Below are 19,430 nucleotides of genomic sequence, written 5' to 3'. Positions count from 1 at the left end.
CAGTTTCACGGCAGTATTTTGGATTAATTGCAGTCTTCTTTTTTCTTTTTGAGTGATATTAAGAAGGAGGGAGTTACAATAATCTATTTTGGATATTACCAAGGAATGTATTAAAATATTAATAGATTTAGACTCTAGGAATTTGGCAAGTGAACAAATTAAGCATAGTTTAAAAAAACATCATTTAACAATATTGCTAACATGAACATGATAGGTAAGTTTATCATCAATGAAGACACCTAAAATTTTTATAGTGGTGACCAATTCCAATTCGGTCAATGGAAAACGGAGTGATTAATGATATATCCCTTTTCCAAGAAAAAAGTATTGATTTCGATTTTTTGAGGTTTATTGCCAATTTATTTGTGTTGAGCCAGTTTTTTATGATTACAAGTTTATTGTTGATAGATGTAATGTCTTTGTTTTCAGGATCTAATGGATGAAGGAGTTGAATGTCGTCAGCGTAGGCAAATGTTGTGAAACCTAGTGATTGTGCTATATTTAAAAGTGGAGAAAGGAATATATTGAAAAGAAGGGGAGATAGTATTGAACCCTGCGGGATACCATATTTTGAAAAGTAAACTTTGGGCTTGCTGTCATTGAAGCTGACGATAGATGAGCGATTCGATAAAAATGAAACGAAGCATGTTAAAACTTGGTCTTTGATCCCAATTGATTCCAGACGATCGATTAATAGTTCATGATCAATTGTGTCGAAGGCGGCAGTTAGATCCAGCGAGATTAAAATTATGTATTTGTGATGATCAAGGAAATAATGAATATTATTAGTCAAGCCTATCATAGCACAGAGGCATACCACGACTCACACTGGCTCCCAATACAAGCAACAGTACACTTCAAATTCTATTGCCTACTATTTAAAGTTATAAATGGAGACAGTCCAATCTACTGGAACAACTGACTAACTCAATCCACCTCAACCAGACACAGGAGAACCCACTCACTATTCACACACCCACCAACCAAAAATGTCAAATGAAAAAAACTATATGACAACCTACTGGGCACCAGAGCCGCAAAACTAGACAGACAGCTCACCAATCTGCTGTCTTCGACCACAGATTACAAAACCTTCAAAAAAGAAACAAAAACCCTACTCGTCAAAAAATACATAAAACCTATTTAACAAAACCAGATCTGTCCCAAGCTTCACCTACTATACTATCCACTCCTTATCAAATCTAAAATGTTCAAATTTTCCATTATGTATTCTCTAATTTCACGACAATCCTTATGTAATCTGCCTTATATATTTTGTAATATCATGACAATTATTATGTAATCCGCCTTGAACTGCAAGGTAATGGTGGAATAGAAATCACTAATGTAATGTAATCTATGGACTTATCAACAACGCTCTGCTTCAGCTTAGCCCAGACAGAGATGAGGCGCTATTTAAGGTCTTCGACATCAGATATTATTGTCTGGAAGATGTGTTCCTGTATCAGCCCCCAGATCTGGTAGTTAACTGGGTTTAGGTCTGGTGAATTTGCAGGCCAGAGGTCTGCATCAATGAAGTCTGGGTCTCCCAATGTGCTGGGGCATTGTCCTGTTGGAAGATAAAAGTAGTCTCTCGACATGTGATGGATCGCTGGCAACAACTTCTGTATCAAAAGGACTTCCCAGTAGTATGTACTATTGATCTTAACCCCAGGATCAATGAAGAACAGATCTGTGAATTTGAGTTTAGAGATTGTGACTGAAACCATGACTGATTGGCTGACGATTGGGCAGGTCTCTAATAGGCGTTTGGCATTAACTTCATGCTTCAGTTGTTGAAGGCACGTACAGACAGTCATTCTTTGTGTTAATTAATAGAGCTACTGTAAATATCTTTTCATCTGTAAACCAGATGAAGCTGACATTGTGCTCTGGGTACTTGATCAAAAGCTGCTTGCACCATTTCGAGGTGTGTGTCTTGGTTGTGTAAAGTTAACTCTTGGGCACAACACTTTTTAAGACACTTTAATTTCAGATCATCTTGAATTATCCTAATCATAGTTGTCTGGCTTATTCCTGCTTCTCTTGCTATTTGGCAAGTTCAGTGTGTTTGCGGCATGTCCTTCTGGCTCAGTACAAGATCGTGAGCAAATCAAATGCAGTAGTCCACTGCCTGGGTTACGATCCACAGCGCCGTTGCTCCAATCTTGCGTAGTAGCACATCAAGTCCATTTTTGTACGAACCCTTCTGCTGGAACTCTTTCCACAATTGATGACTGCTGTAACCTTTTAAAAAGTACCAAGTTCTTTATCAGAATTTGGTCTTCTGAAATGAAAATCATTTTGATACAGAGACTGTTTACAAACTGTCATCTGCTTTTGCGCATATCCCATAGCAACAGTTCATTTTCACAAGGTAGTGCCGTGGTGGGAAATATTTGCAACATTTTTACATCGACTTCATTCAGGACATGATGCACTAAATTTCATAAGAATTGGCTGAGTTCTATGGAAAATTAGACAAAACGCATTTTGGTGTGGGTTTTTTCAGTTCACAGTGTAGAAAGGTTCAGTGCAGGATGATAAAAATTATAGAGGATGTAACATGTCTGCTATGAAAAAAGGCTAAAGAGGTTATTACCTACAGCAGGGATGCCCACACTTGGTTTGCAAGCTACTTTTATTTATTTATTTATTTTTTATATTCTTTATTCATTTTCATATTTTACATCAAGTGCACAAAATATTAAATTACAACAAATTAATACACAATATCACTTTTATATCTATTACATAAATTCTAAAAATATTTATCCCAGGACAAGCAGGCAGCATATTCTTAACACATGGGTGACGTCACCGACGGAGCCCTCGGTACGGACCTTTTTAACTAGAAGTTTCTAGTTGGCCGCACCGCGCGTGCGCGAGTGCCTTCCCGCCCGACGGAGGAGTGCGTGGTCCCCAGTTTCTTCGTTTCCGCGGAGCGAAGAAGACGCGTGTGTTTTTTCAACGGCCGTTGAAACCACTTTTTGCCTTCCCGCTCGCGCTTTTTTTCCTTATTTTTCTTTCTTTACCTTCGGGTTTATTTTACTTTGCTTTGCCAAAAAAAAAAACAAAAAACTTTGCTTTTTTCCCCTTTTTTTCGTTTTTGCCCCGGCGGGGCCTGTTGCCATTATACAGGCCTCGGGCTTCGATTTTGCGGAGGCTATCTTCCCCTTCATGCCCCCGCAGGTCGGTTTTAAGAAGTGCCAGCGGTGTGCACGCCCGATCTCCATCACTGACCCACACAATTGGTGCTTGCAGTGTCTGGGTCCGGAGCATCGGGCGGACTCCTGCACCCGCTGTGCCACTCTTCAAAAGAGAACCCTTAAAAACCGAAGAATTCAACAAACTCTTCTCTTCGGCACCGAGTCGGCGATGGACTCCTCAACTTCAACGGCGGTACCTCAAAAATCGGCACCGTCGACCTCGACACCGACCGACCCCACATCGGCGTCGCTGGCACCAGGTAAGCCGGCTAAGAAGCCTTCCTCTTCCCTCGAGCGCCCTCCAGCTACGGTGGCGACACCATCCCTACCGGCATCGCACCGGTCCCGCAAACGCTCCGCCCCGATCTCGGTGAGTGCCTCGTCATCGGCCTCCTCATCGCCGGGGCGTGGAGCGGCATCCAAGGAACCGAAGAAAAAGAAAGCGGTTCCGATGCCACCCCTAGATGACCGTATCTCGGCCATCTTAAAAGCTCAACTCCAGGAACAGTTACAGCAACAACTTGAACAACTGTTGCCCACTATCCTGGCACCGCTCCTTCCGGTACCAGACCGGCCCGAGCCCCGTACCGAGCCCCCGGTGTCCACCCCTTCGGTACCTGTAAACACCTCCATGCCGATCCTTTCGGCCCAACAACTCCATGTCGATCCGGTGGTTCATTCCCATGCCACATTGGATCCTCCTCGGCACCAGGCGGTACGGCATTCTTCCCGGGACCGGGATCGACGCCGGTCGTCCTCTCCTGGTACCGTTTCGGTGCGCTCTGGAAAGTCTTTGTCCAAGACTCGCCATACCGCGCCCTCCACCCCGGTGTCTCGACATGCACCAGAGGTCAGGGACCCTGACTTATGGGAGGAAACTCCTCTCGGTATCGAGGAGGATCCCTCCTCTTCTGATGAGGAACCATCGGCACCCGATGCCACCTCTAAACCAGAGCAGTCCTCATTTTCTAAATTTCTGAGAGAAATGTCTGCTGCCCTGTCCCTTCCCCTGGAATCTGACTCTAAAAAGTCTCAAGCCTTTCTAGAGGCTTTAGACTTTGAGCAACCTCCTAAGGAGTTCCTCAAGCTTCCCGTACATGACATCCTGCGGGAAACGTTTTACAAAAACTTGGAAAATCCCCTCACGGTACCGGGAGCCCCCCGTAAACTGGACAACCTTTACCGTGTCATCCCTATTCCTGGATTCGACAAATCTCAATTGCCCCATGAGTCCCTTCTGGTTGAATCCACCTTAAAAAAGACTCAGGGCTCCAGTGTCTATGCCTCTACCCCTCCTGGCAGAGAAGGTAACACCATGGACAAGTTTGGCAAGAGGCTTTACCAGAATGCCATGCTTGCCAACAGGGCAAACAACTATTCCTTCCATTTTTCTTTTTATCTGAAACATTTGGTCCAACAACTGTCTGCCCTCCAGAAGTACCTACCTGAGCGCAAGGTCCCGCTATTCCAACAGCACATCTCTGGCCTTCTCCAATTGCGCAAGTATATGGTCCGCTCGATATACGACTCCTTCGAGCTCACCTCTCGGGCCTCTGCCATGGCCGTAGCCATGCGTCGCTTAGCCTGGCTCAGAGTCTCCGATCTGGACATCAACCACCAGGATCGTCTGGCCAACGCCCCCTGTCTCGGGGATGAACTTTTTGGAGAGTCGCTGGATTCCACCACCCAGAAACTCTCTGCCCATGAGACCAGGTGGGACACCCTGATCAAGCCGAAAAAGAAGGCTCCGCCTGCCCGACCTTATCGACCTCAATCATCTTATCAGCGGAGGTTCTCAGCCAGGCCACTCAATCCGCCTCCCCAACAATCTCGGCGACCCCGTCAACAGCAGCACCATGCCCAGGCTCGATCTCAGGCCACTCAACCCTCTAAGCCTCCTCAGCCTGCTAAACAATCTCAGCCCTTTTGACTCTTCTCTCCAGGGCATAGCCAGTCATCCACCCTTGCTACCTCTTCCACAGCCTATCGGGGGTCGTCTCACCATTTTCTCCAGCCGTTGGGAAGTCATCACGTCGGACCAGTGGGTCCTCAACATCATCCGCCACGGCTACTCTCTCAACTTCCAGACTCTTCCATCGGACAACCCTCCCGTAGAGTCTGCTTCACACTCATCCCAAACCCCCCTCCTCCTGAGGGAGGTTCAATCCCTCCTCCTTCTCAATGCCATCGAAGAAGTACCTCAAGATCAAAGGGGTCAGGGATTCTACTCACGCTACTTCCTGGTACCCAAAAAGACGGGAGACCTCCGTCCCATTCTCGATCTCAGGGACCTCAACAAATGTCTGGTCAAGGAAAAGTTCAGAATGCTCTCCCTTGCCACGCTCTACCCTCTTCTTTCTCATCACGACTGGCTATGTTCCCTGGACCTAAAAGAGGCCTACACTCACATCTCCATCAATCAGAGTTCTCGCCGCTACCTGCGGTTCCAGGTACTGCACCACCACTATCAGTACAAGGTGCTACCGTTCGGCCTCGCTTCCTCACCCAGGGTCTTCACCAAGTGCCTTATAGTGGTAGCGGCCTTCCTCAGGTCTCACAACCTCCAGGTGTTCCCCTACTTGGACGATTGGTTGGTGAAAGCACCTTCATCTCAACTCGTGCTACAAGCTACTCATCACACCATCTCTCTCCTCCACCTCCTGGGGTTCGAGATCAACTACCCCAAGTCGCATCTGCTTCCCACCCAGCGACTTCAATTCATTGGAGCAGTTCTGGACACCACGCTAATGAGGGCCTTTCTCCCCTCCGATCGCCAGCGGACCCTGCTCCATCTCTGCCGTCAGGTGCTCATGCATCCCTCCATTCCTGCCCGACAGATGATGGTCCTCCTGGGTCACATGGCCTCGACGGTGCATGTCCTTCCTCTGGCACGTCTCCACCTTCGTACGCCTCAGTGGACTCTCGCCAACCAATGGTCACAGACTACGGATCTTCTTTCTCATCCCATCTCTGTGACATCATCTCTTCAGCAATCTCTCCAATGGTGGTTGAACTCCTCAAATCTTTCCAGGGGTCTGCTTTTTCATCTGCCCCCCCACTCTATGATCATCACCACAGATGCGTCCCCCTATGCGTGGGGAGCTCACCTAGGAGATCTACGCACCCAGGGACTTTGGACCCCACAGGAGCGTCGTCATCACATCAATTTCCTGGAACTCAGAGCCATGTTCTACGCCCTCAAGGCTTTCCAACATCTCCTCTGTCCTCAAGTCCTCCTCCTGTGCACAGACAATCAAGTCGCCATGTACTACATAAACAAGCAAGGCGGCACCGGATCTCGCCCCCTTTGTTTGGAGGCTCTGCGCATCTAGACCTGGGCCACGGACCGCAATCTCTTTCTCAGGGCGGTCTATATCCAGGGCGAACAGAACTCTCTGGCCGACAATCTCAGCCGCATCCTTCAACCTCACGAGTGGACGTTGGACCCTCCAACTCTGCTCTCCATCTTTGCTCGATGGGGCACTCCGCAGGTGGACCTCTTTGCAGCACCTCACAATCATCAGCTGCCCCAATTCTGTTCCAGACTCTTCTCTCCTCACCGTCTGGCTCCGGATGCATTCCTGCTCGATTGGAGGGATCGGTTCCTGTATGCCTTCCCTCCACTTCCTCTGATGTTGCGGACCTTGTCCAAACTCCGCAAGGACAATGCCACCATGATTCTTATCGCACCTCGGTGGCCTCGCCAACACTGGTTCTCACTCCTGCTCCAACTCAGCTCCAGGGAACCCATTCTCCTTCCTGTGTTTCCTACTCTACTTACGCAGCAGCATCAGTCTCTACTGCATCCCAATCTGTATTCGCTCCACCTGACAGCTTGGTTTCTCTCGGGCTGACCTCTCCAGAGAACCTATCTCAGCCGGTCCGCCTCATCTTGGACGCCTCCAGGAAGCCGGCCACCCTCCAATGTTACCATCAGAAATGGACCAGATTCTCCTCGTGGTGTCTCCGACATCATCAGGAACCCACCTCCTTAGCGGTGGAAACTGTATTGGAATATTTGCTCTCGCTGTCCAATGCTGGCCTCAAAACTACCTCCATCAGAGTCCACCTCAGTGCCATCACTGCGTTTCATGAGCCCATTCTCGGAAAACCCCTCACGGCTCATCCTCTGGTTTCCAGATTTATGCGAGGGCTCTTCAATATCAAACCACCCCTCAAGCCTCCTCCAGTCGTCTGGGACCTGAATGTGGTACTCTCAGCTCTCATGAAACCTCCATTCGAGCCTCTTGCCACAACTTCACTTAGACTCCTTACCTGGAAGGTGCTTTTCCTGATTGCCATCACCTCTGCCAGGAGGGTTAGCGAACTGCATGCACTGGTTGCCGACCCACCGTTCACTGTTTTTCACCATGACAAGGTTGTTCTGCGTACCCACCCTAAATTCCTTCCCAAGGTGGTCTCCGCTTTTCACCTCAACCAGTCCATTGTGCTGCCCGTCTTCTTCCCTAAGCCTCACTCGCATCCTGGGGAACAGGCGTTGCACACGCTGGATTGTAAGCGTGCCCTTGCTTACTATCTTGATCGTACCAGAGCTCACCGAACATCCCCTCAGCTATTTTTGTCTTTCGATCCCAACCGTTTGGGTCGTCCTGTCTCCAAACGGACACTTTCCAATTGGCTTGCTGCCTGTATTGCTTTCTGCTATGCTCGGGCCGGTCTCTCACTGGAAGGAACTGTCACGGCCCACAGAGTCCGAGCTATGGCTGCTTCTGTAGCTTTCCTCCGTTCCACGCCCATCGAGGAAATCTGCAAGGCGGCCACTTGGTCCTCAGTTCACACATTCACTACTCACTACTGTCTGGATGCGTTCTCCAGACGGGATGGACACTTCGGCCAATCTGTGTTACAAAATTTATTTTCCTAATGGCCAACCATCCCACCTCCCTTTTGTTAGCTTGGAGGTCACCCATGTGTTAAGAATATGCTGCCTGCTTGTCCTGGGATAAAGCACAGTTACTTACCGTAACAGGTGTTATCCAGGGACAGCAGGCAGATATTCTTACGTCCCACCCACCTCCCCGGGTTGGCTTCTTAGCTGGCTTATCCTAACTGGGGACCACGCACTCCTCCGTCGGGCGGGAAGGCACTCGCGCACGCGCGGTGCGGCCAACTAGAAACTTCTAGTTAAAAAGGTCCGTACCGAGGGCTCCGTCGGTGACGTCACCCATGTGTTAAGAATATCTGCCTGCTGTCCCTGGATAACACCTGTTACGGTAAGTAACTGTGCTTTTTGTCCCCTTCCCCACCCCCACCCTTCAAGTACTTTCCAATCTCCTTATACACATTATATGCCATATTATAACATATTTTGTAAAATTGTTTCCATTACCCCCCTCCAAATGTGCCATAAAGAAGACGAAAAAGAAAAGAAGAGAAAACCTGATGATCATTCACTACAATATTTTGTCAATGGCCCCCATATTTTTATAAATTTAGTATATGTCCCTCTTTGTATTGCTATTGCTCTCTCCATTTTGAATATATGACAAATTGTATTCCACCAAAATGTATAATTAAGGTTACTATGATTCTTCCAGTTATTGGTTATATGCTGAATGGCAACCCCTGTCATGACTAATAAAAGCTTGTTAAAAAGCTACTTTTAAAATGACCAAGTCAAAATGATCTACCAACAATAAAATTTTTAAAAAGACAAAGCACACTGTACGCAGAGAAAATGTTAATTATAATTTATATTGGGGGGGGTTTCAAAGAGATCAAGGCAAATGACTTTAAAATATGCAATGTCACCTCAGTAACAACTATACAAAAATAGACAAATATACCCCCTCCCCTTTTACTAAATCACAATAGCGTTTTTTAGCGCTGGGAGCTGCGCTGCTCCTGACGCTCATAGGCTCCCTGAGCTAAAAACCGCTTTTGTAGTTTAGTAAAAGGGGGCCATAGTGCAAAATATAGGCAGCAGATATAAATTCTCAAAATGAATACATTTTGATCACTAAATTGAAAATAAAATCATTTTTCCTACCTTTTTTGTGTGATGATTTCATGAGTCTCTGGTTGCAGTTCCTTCTGACTGTGCATCCAATATTTCTTCCCTTTTTTCTGCCTCCAGCATGCTTCCTCTCCTCCAGACCTCATTCCATTCCCCAATCACAGTGTGGCCAGGCCTTTTCTACTGTCAGCTGCTGAGATTACCAACTATGGAATCTAGTTTGTATTGGTGAGGAGGATTTCACTCTGCCAATCTTTTGTTTCCCCTACACTGCCACATGAATTTGACGTGCTGTGATGTTAGATCAGGGCTATTTGGGTTTTTAAGCACATTTTGTTCTTTCAAGCAAAGTTCTGTTACACTTGACCCTCTGCTAGCGTATAAAACCTAATGAAGAGACTGTTAAATGATGGTATTTTCACCAGCTATTCCTGCCTCACAGAAACGGTTGCTTGAAGCAATGGAACCCTGCAACAAATGTCTAACTGAAGATGAAAAGCGCAGGAACAGGCATAGTGAATGCTTGAAGTACTGGTATGACAAGGAAACAGAGTTTATCTACCGCTCACCATGGCCAGAGAAATTCTCATCTATCACTAGGTGCCACACAAGGTACTTCTTGCATGGATCAATATATAATGGATCAGTATCAATCTCTGTGCATTTTACTAGTATTCAGGTCTTTAAGGTGCTCCGGTATTCAGTGTACTCCTTTATATGGGCTGTGTTCATTTTTTGTGTTGCTAAATGCAGAAGTTAAACATAAGAACATAAGAAATGCCTCTGCTGGGTCAGACCTGAGGTCCATCTCGCCCAGCAGTCCGCTCACGCGGCAGCCCAACAGGTCCAGGACCTGTGCAGTAAATTTCTATCTATACCCCTCTATCCCCTTTTCCAGCAGGAATTTGTCTAATCCTTTCTTGAACCCCAGTACCGTACTCTGCCCTATAACGTCCTCTGGAATTGTATTCCAGGTGTCCACCACATGTTGTGTAAAGAAGAACTTCCTAGCATTTGTTTTGAATTTGCCCCCTTTCAACTTTTCCGAATGCCCTCTTGTTTTTGTATTTTCTGAAAGTTTGAAGAATCTGTCCCTCTCTACTCTCTCTATGCCCTTCATGATCTTGTAAGTCTCTATCATATCCCCTCTTAATCTTCTCTTTTCCATGGAAGAGAGTCCCAGTTTTTCCAATCTCTCAGCGTATGAAAGGCTTTCCATCCCCTTAATCAGTCGTGTCGCTCTCCTCTGAACTCTCTCGAGTAATGCCATATCCTTCTTAAGGTACGGTGACCAATACTGGACGCAGTACTCAAGATGTGGACGCACCATTGCCCGATACAGCGGCAGGATAACTTCTTTCGTTCTGGTTGTAATACCTTTCTTGATTATACCTAGCATTCTATTCGCTCTCTTAGCGGCAGCTGCGCACTGTGCTGTCGGCTTCATTGTCATGTCCACCATCACCCCCAAGTCCCTTTCTTGGGTACTCTCATTCAAAAACATCCCTCCCATCGCATAATTATACCTCGGGTTTTTGCTTCCCACATGCAATACTTTACACTTCTCAACATTGAATTTCATCTGCCATCTCTCTGCCCATTCCCCTAGTTTGTCCAAGTCCCTTTGCAATTCTTTGCAGTCCTCCTTTGTCCGAGCTCCACTAAATAGTTTGATGTCGTCTGCAAATTTTATTATCTCACACTTCGTTCCTGTTTCTAGATCATTTATGAATATGTTAAAAAGCAGTGGCCCGAGCACCGAGCCCTGCGGAACACCACTCGTGACCTTTCTCCAGTCTGAGTAGTGGCCCTTCACCCCTACCCTCTGTTTCCTACCTTCTAACCAGTTTCTGATCCATCTATGCACGTCTCCATCCACCCCATGGTTCTTCAGTTTCTGGAGTAGACGTTCATGAGGCACCTTGTCAAAGGCTTTCTGGAAATCTAGGTATACGATGTCTATGGAGTCTCCTCTGTCCATCTGTTTGTTAATTCCTTCGAAGAAGTGCAGTAAGTTAGTCAGGCACGATCTTCCCCTGCAGAAACCATGTTGGCTGGTTTTCAGAAGTTCATTTCTCTCAAAATGTTCATCGATGTTTTCTTTTATCAGTGCTTCCGCCATTTTCCCCGGAACCGAGGTCAGACTCACCGGTCTGTAGTTTCCTGGGTCCCCTCTTGATCCCTTTTTAAAGATGGGCGTAACGTTGGCTATCTTCCAATCCTCCGGAATCACACCTGTTTTCAGAGATAGGTTGCAAATTTGCTGCAGTAGTTCCGCTATTTCCTCCTTTAGTTCCTTCAGAACCCTTGGATGGATTCCATCCGGACCCGGCGATTTGTCAGTTTTTAGTTTTTCTATCTGCCTGCGCACATCATCAAGGCTCACTTCCATGGATGTTAACTTTTGTGCTTGATTTCCCTTGAAGATTTGTTCAGGTTCCGGTATGTTGGTTGTGTCTTCGCTTGTAAATACTGACGAAAAGAACATGTTAAGTCTTTCTGCGACCTCTTTCTCTTCCCTCACCGCTCCCTTCCGGTCTCCGTCGTCCAGTGGTCCCACCTCCTCTCTAGCCCTTTAATATATCTAAAGAACGGCTTGAAATTTCGTGCTTCCCTGGCTAGCCTCTCTTCATACTCTTTTTTGGCTTTTCGAACCACACGGTGACATTCTTTTTGATACTTTCTGTGATCTTTCCAGTTTCCCTCAGATTTGTCCTTCTTCCATTTTCTGAATGAGTTTTTCTTATTGCCTATCGCTTCCTTCACTATTTTAGTTATCCACGCCGGGTCTTTTGTTCGACTCTTGTTGCACCCTTTTTTGAATCTGGGGATATACAGATTTTGCGCCTCGCTCACCGTATCCTTGAAAAAGGACCAGGCATGTTCTACAGTATGCCATTTTTTGGAAGTGTTCCTAAGTTTCTTCTTTACCATTCCTCTCATTGCTTCGTAGTTTCCCTTCCTGAAGTTAAAAGTTGTCGCTATGGTTCTCTTTCCTTTCAGTATTCCTATTTCCACCTTGAACTTGATCATATTATGATCGCTGTTTCCCAACGGTCCCACTACTTCCACTTCCTTTGCAGGTCCCTTTAGCCCATTTAGGATTAGATCCAGAGTGGCATTTCCTCTCGTCGGTTCTCTAACAAGCTGCTCCATGAAGCAATCTTGTACAGCCTCCAGAAAGTCTGCCTCCCTAGCGCATCTTGAGCTTCCAAGACTCCAGTCTATCCCAGGGTAGTTGAAGTCTCCCATAATAACTGTATTACCGTTTTTGCATTCTCGCTTCATCTCGGCTTCCATTTCTTCATCGATTTCTCCGGCTTGTCCAGGTGAACGATAGTATAGACCTATCTTTATTTCAGGCCCTTTCCTTCCTGGTATTTTAACCCATAGCGATTCTAGCTTGTTGGCCGTCTCTGCTGTGTCCATTCTTGTCGATTGTATGCTTTCTTTTATGTATAGTGCTATTCCACCGCCTTTCTGTCCTAATCTGTCTTGGCGATAGAGTTTGTACCCCGGCAGTGCTGTATCCCATCTGCTTTCCTCATTCCACCATGTTTCGGAGATTCCAATGATGTCTATGTTCTCTGCAATGGCCATGGCTTCTAATTCTCCCATTTTGTTTCTTAGGCTCCTTGCATTAGTATATATGCAATTTAGCTCCTAGAATTTTGTTGCCTTCATTTCCTTTCCCTGTGCTTTGGTCTTTAGATTCTTCTCTTTGGTTACGATCTTTCTAATCTCCTCTCCTTTGTTAGTCGACTCCTGTAATTTGTCCCTTGTTTCATCCCGGCCTTTTTTTCCTTAGTATCTTCATGAGATACCTTTTTCCGAATCATCGACACTTGGTCGACTGTCGGCTTTCCCCTTCTTGTTAGTTTAAAGCCTGTTCTATTCCTCTCTTGACGTTGTTTGCTAGAAATCTAGTTCCCGCTGCGCTCAGGTGCAGTCCATCTCTCCTAAATGCAGTAGTTAAAGCTACAGCCTCAGCACCCTGAGGTTGTGGGTTCAAACCCATGCTGCTCCTTGTGACCCTGGGCAAGTCACTTAATCCCCTCCATTGCCCCAGGTACATTAGATAGATTGTAAGCCTGCAGGGACAGATAGGTAAAAATGCTTGAGTTCCTGAATAAATTCATGTAAACCGTTCTGTGCTCCCCTGGGAGAATGGTATAGAAAATTGAATAAATAAATAAAATAAAATGTCCTCAAGCTTGATCAGTATATCATCTACACTTTTGATATCAAATAATTTAAACTTTAAGGTTCACAATTTATTGACCCCAATCACTAACACAACAGTGGTTAAATGATTCTAAACCACAATTTTCTACAAGGAATCTATGCGGTTTACAATAAGATTTATATCTAGTCCTTGAAGTTACATTGTTAGGAAAGTTGAATTTAGAAGGAAGAGGTGAAGGATAAGAAAATGGCGATAGAGAGATATATCTTCAGTTTCTTCCAGAATTTAAGGTAGGTGGTGGAAGGTAGAAGGAAGTTAAAACAGGAATGTCTATGGGATTCCTATCCAGATGTTTTAAGGCACTTTCAGCCGAAACAAGAGACAAGTACTATAATTCTAATGCTGCCTTGATGAATGCCCTTAATTGAGACTAGAATTGAGAGTGTCCTTGTTCAATCCACCATCCTCTCTAGACTGGATTATTGAAACTCCATCTTTATAAGCCTAACTAAGAAAAACCTCTATAGACTTCAGCTAATTCAGAATCCTGCGGCTAAGCTCATTTTCGCAAGAGGCAAGTTCGACCACGTCTCTCCACTTCTGTTCAAGCTTCACTGGCTTCCAGTACATTCCAGAATCCTCTTTAAATGTGCCTGCTTAGTGTTCAAGATCCTACACGGCATCCTTCCTCCCGTTATTCCACTCCTTTGGAACTCCTCAAACCCTAACTCCTCCAGATCCTCCCAAAAACTCAAACTATCATTCCCTTCTACAAAAGGTATATCCCACGCAGGAAAACTAGGAACATCTCTCCCCTTTAGAATCACAGAACTCTGGAACAACCTCACCTCCCCGCTCAGAAATTCAAACTCCCTCCAACTTTTCCGCAAACACCTGAAAACTTGGCTCTTTTCAAAAATCTAACACCTCCCGCTATCTGGTACCTTGACCCCTCTCTACCCTCTTAGTTCCTTTCCTATTATCCTTCTTCTCCTGGAGTTCCTTTCTATCCTAATTCTGTAAACCACGCTTGCGGAGATGGTGCGGTATACAAACCTAAGGTTTAGTTTAGTTTAGTTTAGAGAGTGTTGTACAGTGCTCCTAGGACATGAACAGGTGATTTTACTCTCCTTCCGAAGAAACTTGACTCATCTCATGTAACATCTTTTGTAATCTAGAATATATTGTAATTCTTATTCTCCACCAGTTATAAATTGACTCAGTTGCTATGTAACATCTCCTGTGATATTGAATGTACTGTAATTCTTCACTATTACCTGTAATTAACACTTCTCCTGTAATGTAATTCTACTGGAAATGCCCAGATATCTTCCTTATTGTAATCCGAGGCTATGTTATCTCTGCTGCGATGTTGAATGTATTATAACTCTTCACAGTTACTTGTAATCTACTCTTCTCCTGTAATGTAAATCTACTGGAAATGTCCAGATTCATCTTTATTGTAATCCGCCTAGAACCGCAAGGCACAGGCGGAATAGAAATCCCTAATGTAATGTAATGTAATTTTGCAACTGCAAATGCTACCGTATGTTTTTCATTACTTTCATCGCATGTAAATGCTGTTCCATTCTATGATCATCCTGCATTTGGGCTTCTATTTCATATATGTTGTTATTTTTAGGTATCTGTTTATTTCTGTTTTGTTTTTGTTTTATATGGATTGCTGATGGTTTTTGCTCTCAGCATAGGATTTTGAATTAGCAGATGTTAAGTCAAATAAATAAGAGACTGAATTAACTGGGTTCTTGTTTTCATTTCTTCCCAGATGTAAACCAGTCTCATTGGATGCTTGGATTGTCGATATAATGGAGAATAAAATAACAAAAGTTGATAAAAGTTCTTTATATTTTTGTGGGTTCCCTACTTTACATCACATCAAACACAAGGTACCTACCTGATAAACTTGAGGAGTTTTCAAATTTAGCTATTTAGGGGGTACATTTATAAAAGATTCTATTTGTGTGTAAAGTATGTTTTATACATGGGAGCAGGTTTTTATAAAATTACATGTTAGCATATACAAATAAAAACTAGGTATGAGGTAAGATAGCACCATAGGCATTCCTTGTGGCTTAGTTTTAGTATAGCTGGGGCAGATTTGATATGTACACATGTGTATTTTATATCTCTTTATACATTTCTAGCCTGCAATATTTGTGCACTACTGAGGGTTATAGGCGCCTCTTTTATAGTTACATGAGTATCTATGTTGCCTTTCTAATAAAGCCACCTGTTTGTAATTTTCACAGAGATATTCAGTGGTGATCAGCGCTTCAGTGACTGCTGCCAGCATTATCCTCAGAAATTCAGTGTCAGGCAACGTCTAGTCTCTAGCATTGACTTTCTGAGTATATAGAGATGGCAAAAACATAACCAATTAAGTTCAAAAATCAGTACTTAACTGGCTGTGGTGAACCACTTAAAGATAGGAGTGTGGTCCTTTTAGAGAATGACACCGTGACCCATTCCTGCGGTAATCCACAGCAAACTGCAGAAACATGTAAAAATTTGGTCTGTTTACTGCCAGTGCAGGAACAAAGCTTTTAACTGCTCCACAGGAGCAGTGAAAAGCTTTGATCCCATTTGGAACCCCACCCATGATCACAGCTCCCCCTTTGAGGCTCCAGGCATCCTTAACTCCCCTTGTGGCTCCAGGCATCCCTCTTTCTCAGGAGTCCTGAACGAAACAAATGTATGTGTTTTATTTCTCTCCAATGGTCCAATGGGCTCCAGCTCCCCTCCTCGCTTTCGGGTCCAACGGCTCCAGCCAGCTTCCCTCCCTCCCTGCCACTGGCACACACCTTGTAGAAGAGCAAGTCAATCTTCACACAGGCCTGTTCGATGATGCTTGCGGCCTTCCCTCTGCTGGGCTCCTCCTTATGATGCAATTTTCTCTTTTTGCAAAGAGAGGAAGTTGCGTCTTAAAGAGGAGTCCAGCAGAGGGAAGGCCATGAGCCTCCTCTGCTTGCTGGTAATTCGGCTGAGATCGAATCACCTCTGGGGTCAGGGATGAGACCAGCAGCTCCGACGGAGAAACAAACTCTGGCACTTCCCATTGGGCTGTTGGTGTCCCAGATGTCATCCTGGTACGTGGAAGGGCACCAGGCCCGATCGGGCTCAGCGAAACATCGCTGTCTAAGTCCGAGGTCAGCCCACCTTGGACCGCAGATCCACCCGTTCCAAAAGGGACAGAAAAGGTTGTATTGGCTGTCTGTGGTGTCACCGAAGAAGCAGAGGAGGCAGGAAGATCACTCCTCTGTTTTCCCCTGCGTTTGGGCATTTCAGAAAGAATCCACTGTGAATAGCAGGTATGTCAAGCTTTGGCTGAAAAAGAAAAAATGCCGATAGTGCTGGAGCCTCTTCCAGCGCATCCTACTCTGTTGCCATCTTGGTTTCTTCTCCTTGAAAAACATAATTCTTAAAGTAACCAGAAGCCAGCGTAGAGAGTCATGCATGGGCAGTGTCCCCTGTACAACCTTTAATTTTATGCTTTTGAAGCCACTAAAATATTTGTATAAATTTAACTGGAAGTCCAGTAACAAGGGCATTGTGGTAATATTAGGTTGACAATAAATACATTTTCCATAATATTTTGTCTTTTTCTTCTAGTTTTATTTGAAAAAAACCGGGGTTCAGGTATTCCAGCAGAGCAGTCGTGGAGAGAACATGATGTTGGAAATCACAGTTGATGTGGATTCAGATGAACAAGTGAGTATTGAACTTAATCTGTTGTTTTAGCCAAGATTGCAACTCCTTTTGCCTCCATAACTGCTTTGATCACTTAGATGATATCAAAGTAGCACAAATTAGAATGTTGGACAAGCTTATTTATTTAGTTTTTAGCCATCTTGGACGGATGGGAATTAGCATGCAGATAAATAAGTTAGATATGTAAAGTGTTGCACCTGAGTTTTGCAGAGCCCGAGATGGGAGAGATAACATCTGCAGTCAAATCCTTATCTTCCGGTGCTCCTTCCATCCCTACCCATCTCCCTTCTCATTTCTGTCCCCGTTGTAACTAGCAAGAGGAGCAGCAACGGACTGAGACCAGAGATCAGTTGTGACTTTTCTCGAGTGCTGTTTGTGGGACTGATTCCTTACTGCAAAAGCAGTTAACTGTTGCCAGTACAGAGCATCTGAAGTTGCTGATATCAGGCCCCACAGCTTGAAGCTGTGTCAACTTCTTGCCTACCCTGGCCAGATACTTTTGATGGAGCCATGCACACCATTGTAACTAAAATAGAGGGTACAGGGAGCCACGGGAAGGGGTGGAGGGGATTTCAGAGAGCCAGGTTTGAAATTAAAGAGCAGGAGGAGCAGATAGGGTATTAAGAGCTAAGGAGAAGAGTAGATATATTTAGAATTATCTGACTATGATACCCATAAAATGCACTTCTTAAATTTGCCATGTAGCTCTGGACTTGTTTAATACTAAAGCATAATTTTCCTTTTGGAAAGCCTGTCCTGCTTTTAAAAAAGAAAAAAAGACCCAAGAGACAGGAGACCTCTATCCAAAGGACAGAAAGGGTTGAGTTAGCATCATTTTAACTTCAGCAACCACAGAAAAGGATAGGAGTCAGAGTTTCAAAATGGCTTAAGAATGCTCATTTAAATCATTCTATCACATTTTGTAGGGAAAAGTGTGCTGTGAATTTGCCTGCCTTCTGATTAATTATTTGTTTTTACTTCCTGGGACTGATAGATTGTTTTTCCTAATTGTAAGACTATAGGTATTGTGGCAGGGAAAATTTAGGAGACTCCAAATTGCCTAAGGAAGAGCCCATGACAGAGAATGTAATCCCTGCCACATTGAAAAACTCCAGATGCAGTAAGTCAGTGCCCAAACCCAGAGCTTGCAACACTGTCCCAGTTAAGTCAGGACAAGCACAAGAAAGAGGGCTTCATAGTAATCCTGCCTATTTACTCTTTCAGAAGAAAGCTACTAGGGGGGTGGACAAGAGCCAGAATTCCCAAACCGCCAGTGAAAGCTTTAAGAAAAGGGCTAACATAGGAAAAGGAACACATTCTAGAACTCAGCAGGCTGTTTTAGACAGAACTCCACCCCCTTCACTCCTTTCCCTGTGGCTCCTTGTACCCTCTATTTTATGGATCGAGAACTGGTTGAAAGACAGAAAATAAAGTGTGGGTTTAAATGGTCAATATTCTCAATGGAGAAGGATACAGTCTCTGTTAACATTGTGGATCTCATGTGTCTCTTCATGCACTGATAACATTAGATGTACATTTATTTTCTTATGAACTCTTTTTGAATTTTTTTAACTAGAGGGTTCTAGTAGAATTTTCTCATGAATTAAGTGGTGCTATGAACTGCTATGAGGGAGCATGAACTTTATACAGGATATGCATTTTTCTTAATTTTACTCAAGAATTGTAGCTGTGCTTATTTATTTACTCACTTTTTTATGAACTTTGTATGAACTTTTTCAATTTCTACTTGATGGTTTTAGTATTTATCTTTTTACCATTTCAATATATTTTGTGTTGCTACCAAGCAAGATTATCAAATTTTAACAACAAGTAATGGAGCACGATAATCCTAGCATGATTTTTTTGTGAAAACTTTTTGTGAACTCTTTTTCACTTTACACTTAATCATTGATGGTTCTTGGGAGTTTATTTATTTTGTTCTTTTTTTACCCTTTTCCCCCCGGTGTGAATGTTTGATTATGATTTAAATGGGATTTTGATTGGATTGATAATATCACAAAGGACTAAATGATGTATGGGGCAGTTCTCATTTAGACTTATGTCTGGTGCTTGTCACCTATGAGTTACGGCCCGAGCCCACAATCCCTCGTTTGTACACCAAGGGCTCACATACTGATGTCCATTATTTAAAGAACTTTTGTAATTATTTTGCATTTTTTTCTAGTTCAAGCATTCTCCCCAAGGGATTAGGGAGTGTTAGCCAATTATAGATTGGATTCCAGATTGGACATTATTGGCTACAACATTGTCCAAAGGGTTATACATTTTTTGTGCTAACTTTAGATGGAAACAGAAAAGATATATAATT

At 44.3% G+C, this 19,430-nt stretch overlaps 1 protein-coding gene across 7 annotated transcripts in view; it reads left to right on the top strand.

Annotated features, from left to right (window-relative positions):
- The window catches only part of XRN1 (5'-3' exoribonuclease 1), a 184,291-nt gene that overhangs the window by 80,035 nt on the left and 84,826 nt on the right, over nucleotides 1-19,430 (top strand). For all 7 annotated transcript variants that reach the window (XM_033958431.1, XM_033958429.1, XM_033958435.1 and 4 more), the window contains 3 exons: nucleotides 9,629-9,798; nucleotides 15,159-15,279; nucleotides 17,003-17,101. In XM_033958431.1, coding sequence (XP_033814322.1) covers nucleotides 9,629-9,798; nucleotides 15,159-15,279; nucleotides 17,003-17,101 — 390 coding nt within the window. The remainder of the gene's footprint in view (nucleotides 1-9,628; nucleotides 9,799-15,158; nucleotides 15,280-17,002; nucleotides 17,102-19,430) is intronic.

The sequence above is a fragment of the Geotrypetes seraphini genome, chromosome 9 (assembly GCF_902459505.1).
Source record: "Geotrypetes seraphini chromosome 9, aGeoSer1.1, whole genome shotgun sequence".
NCBI classification, from domain to species: Eukaryota; Metazoa; Chordata; class Amphibia; order Gymnophiona; family Dermophiidae; genus Geotrypetes; species Geotrypetes seraphini.
This window is presented reverse-complemented; position numbering and strand designations above follow the sequence as displayed.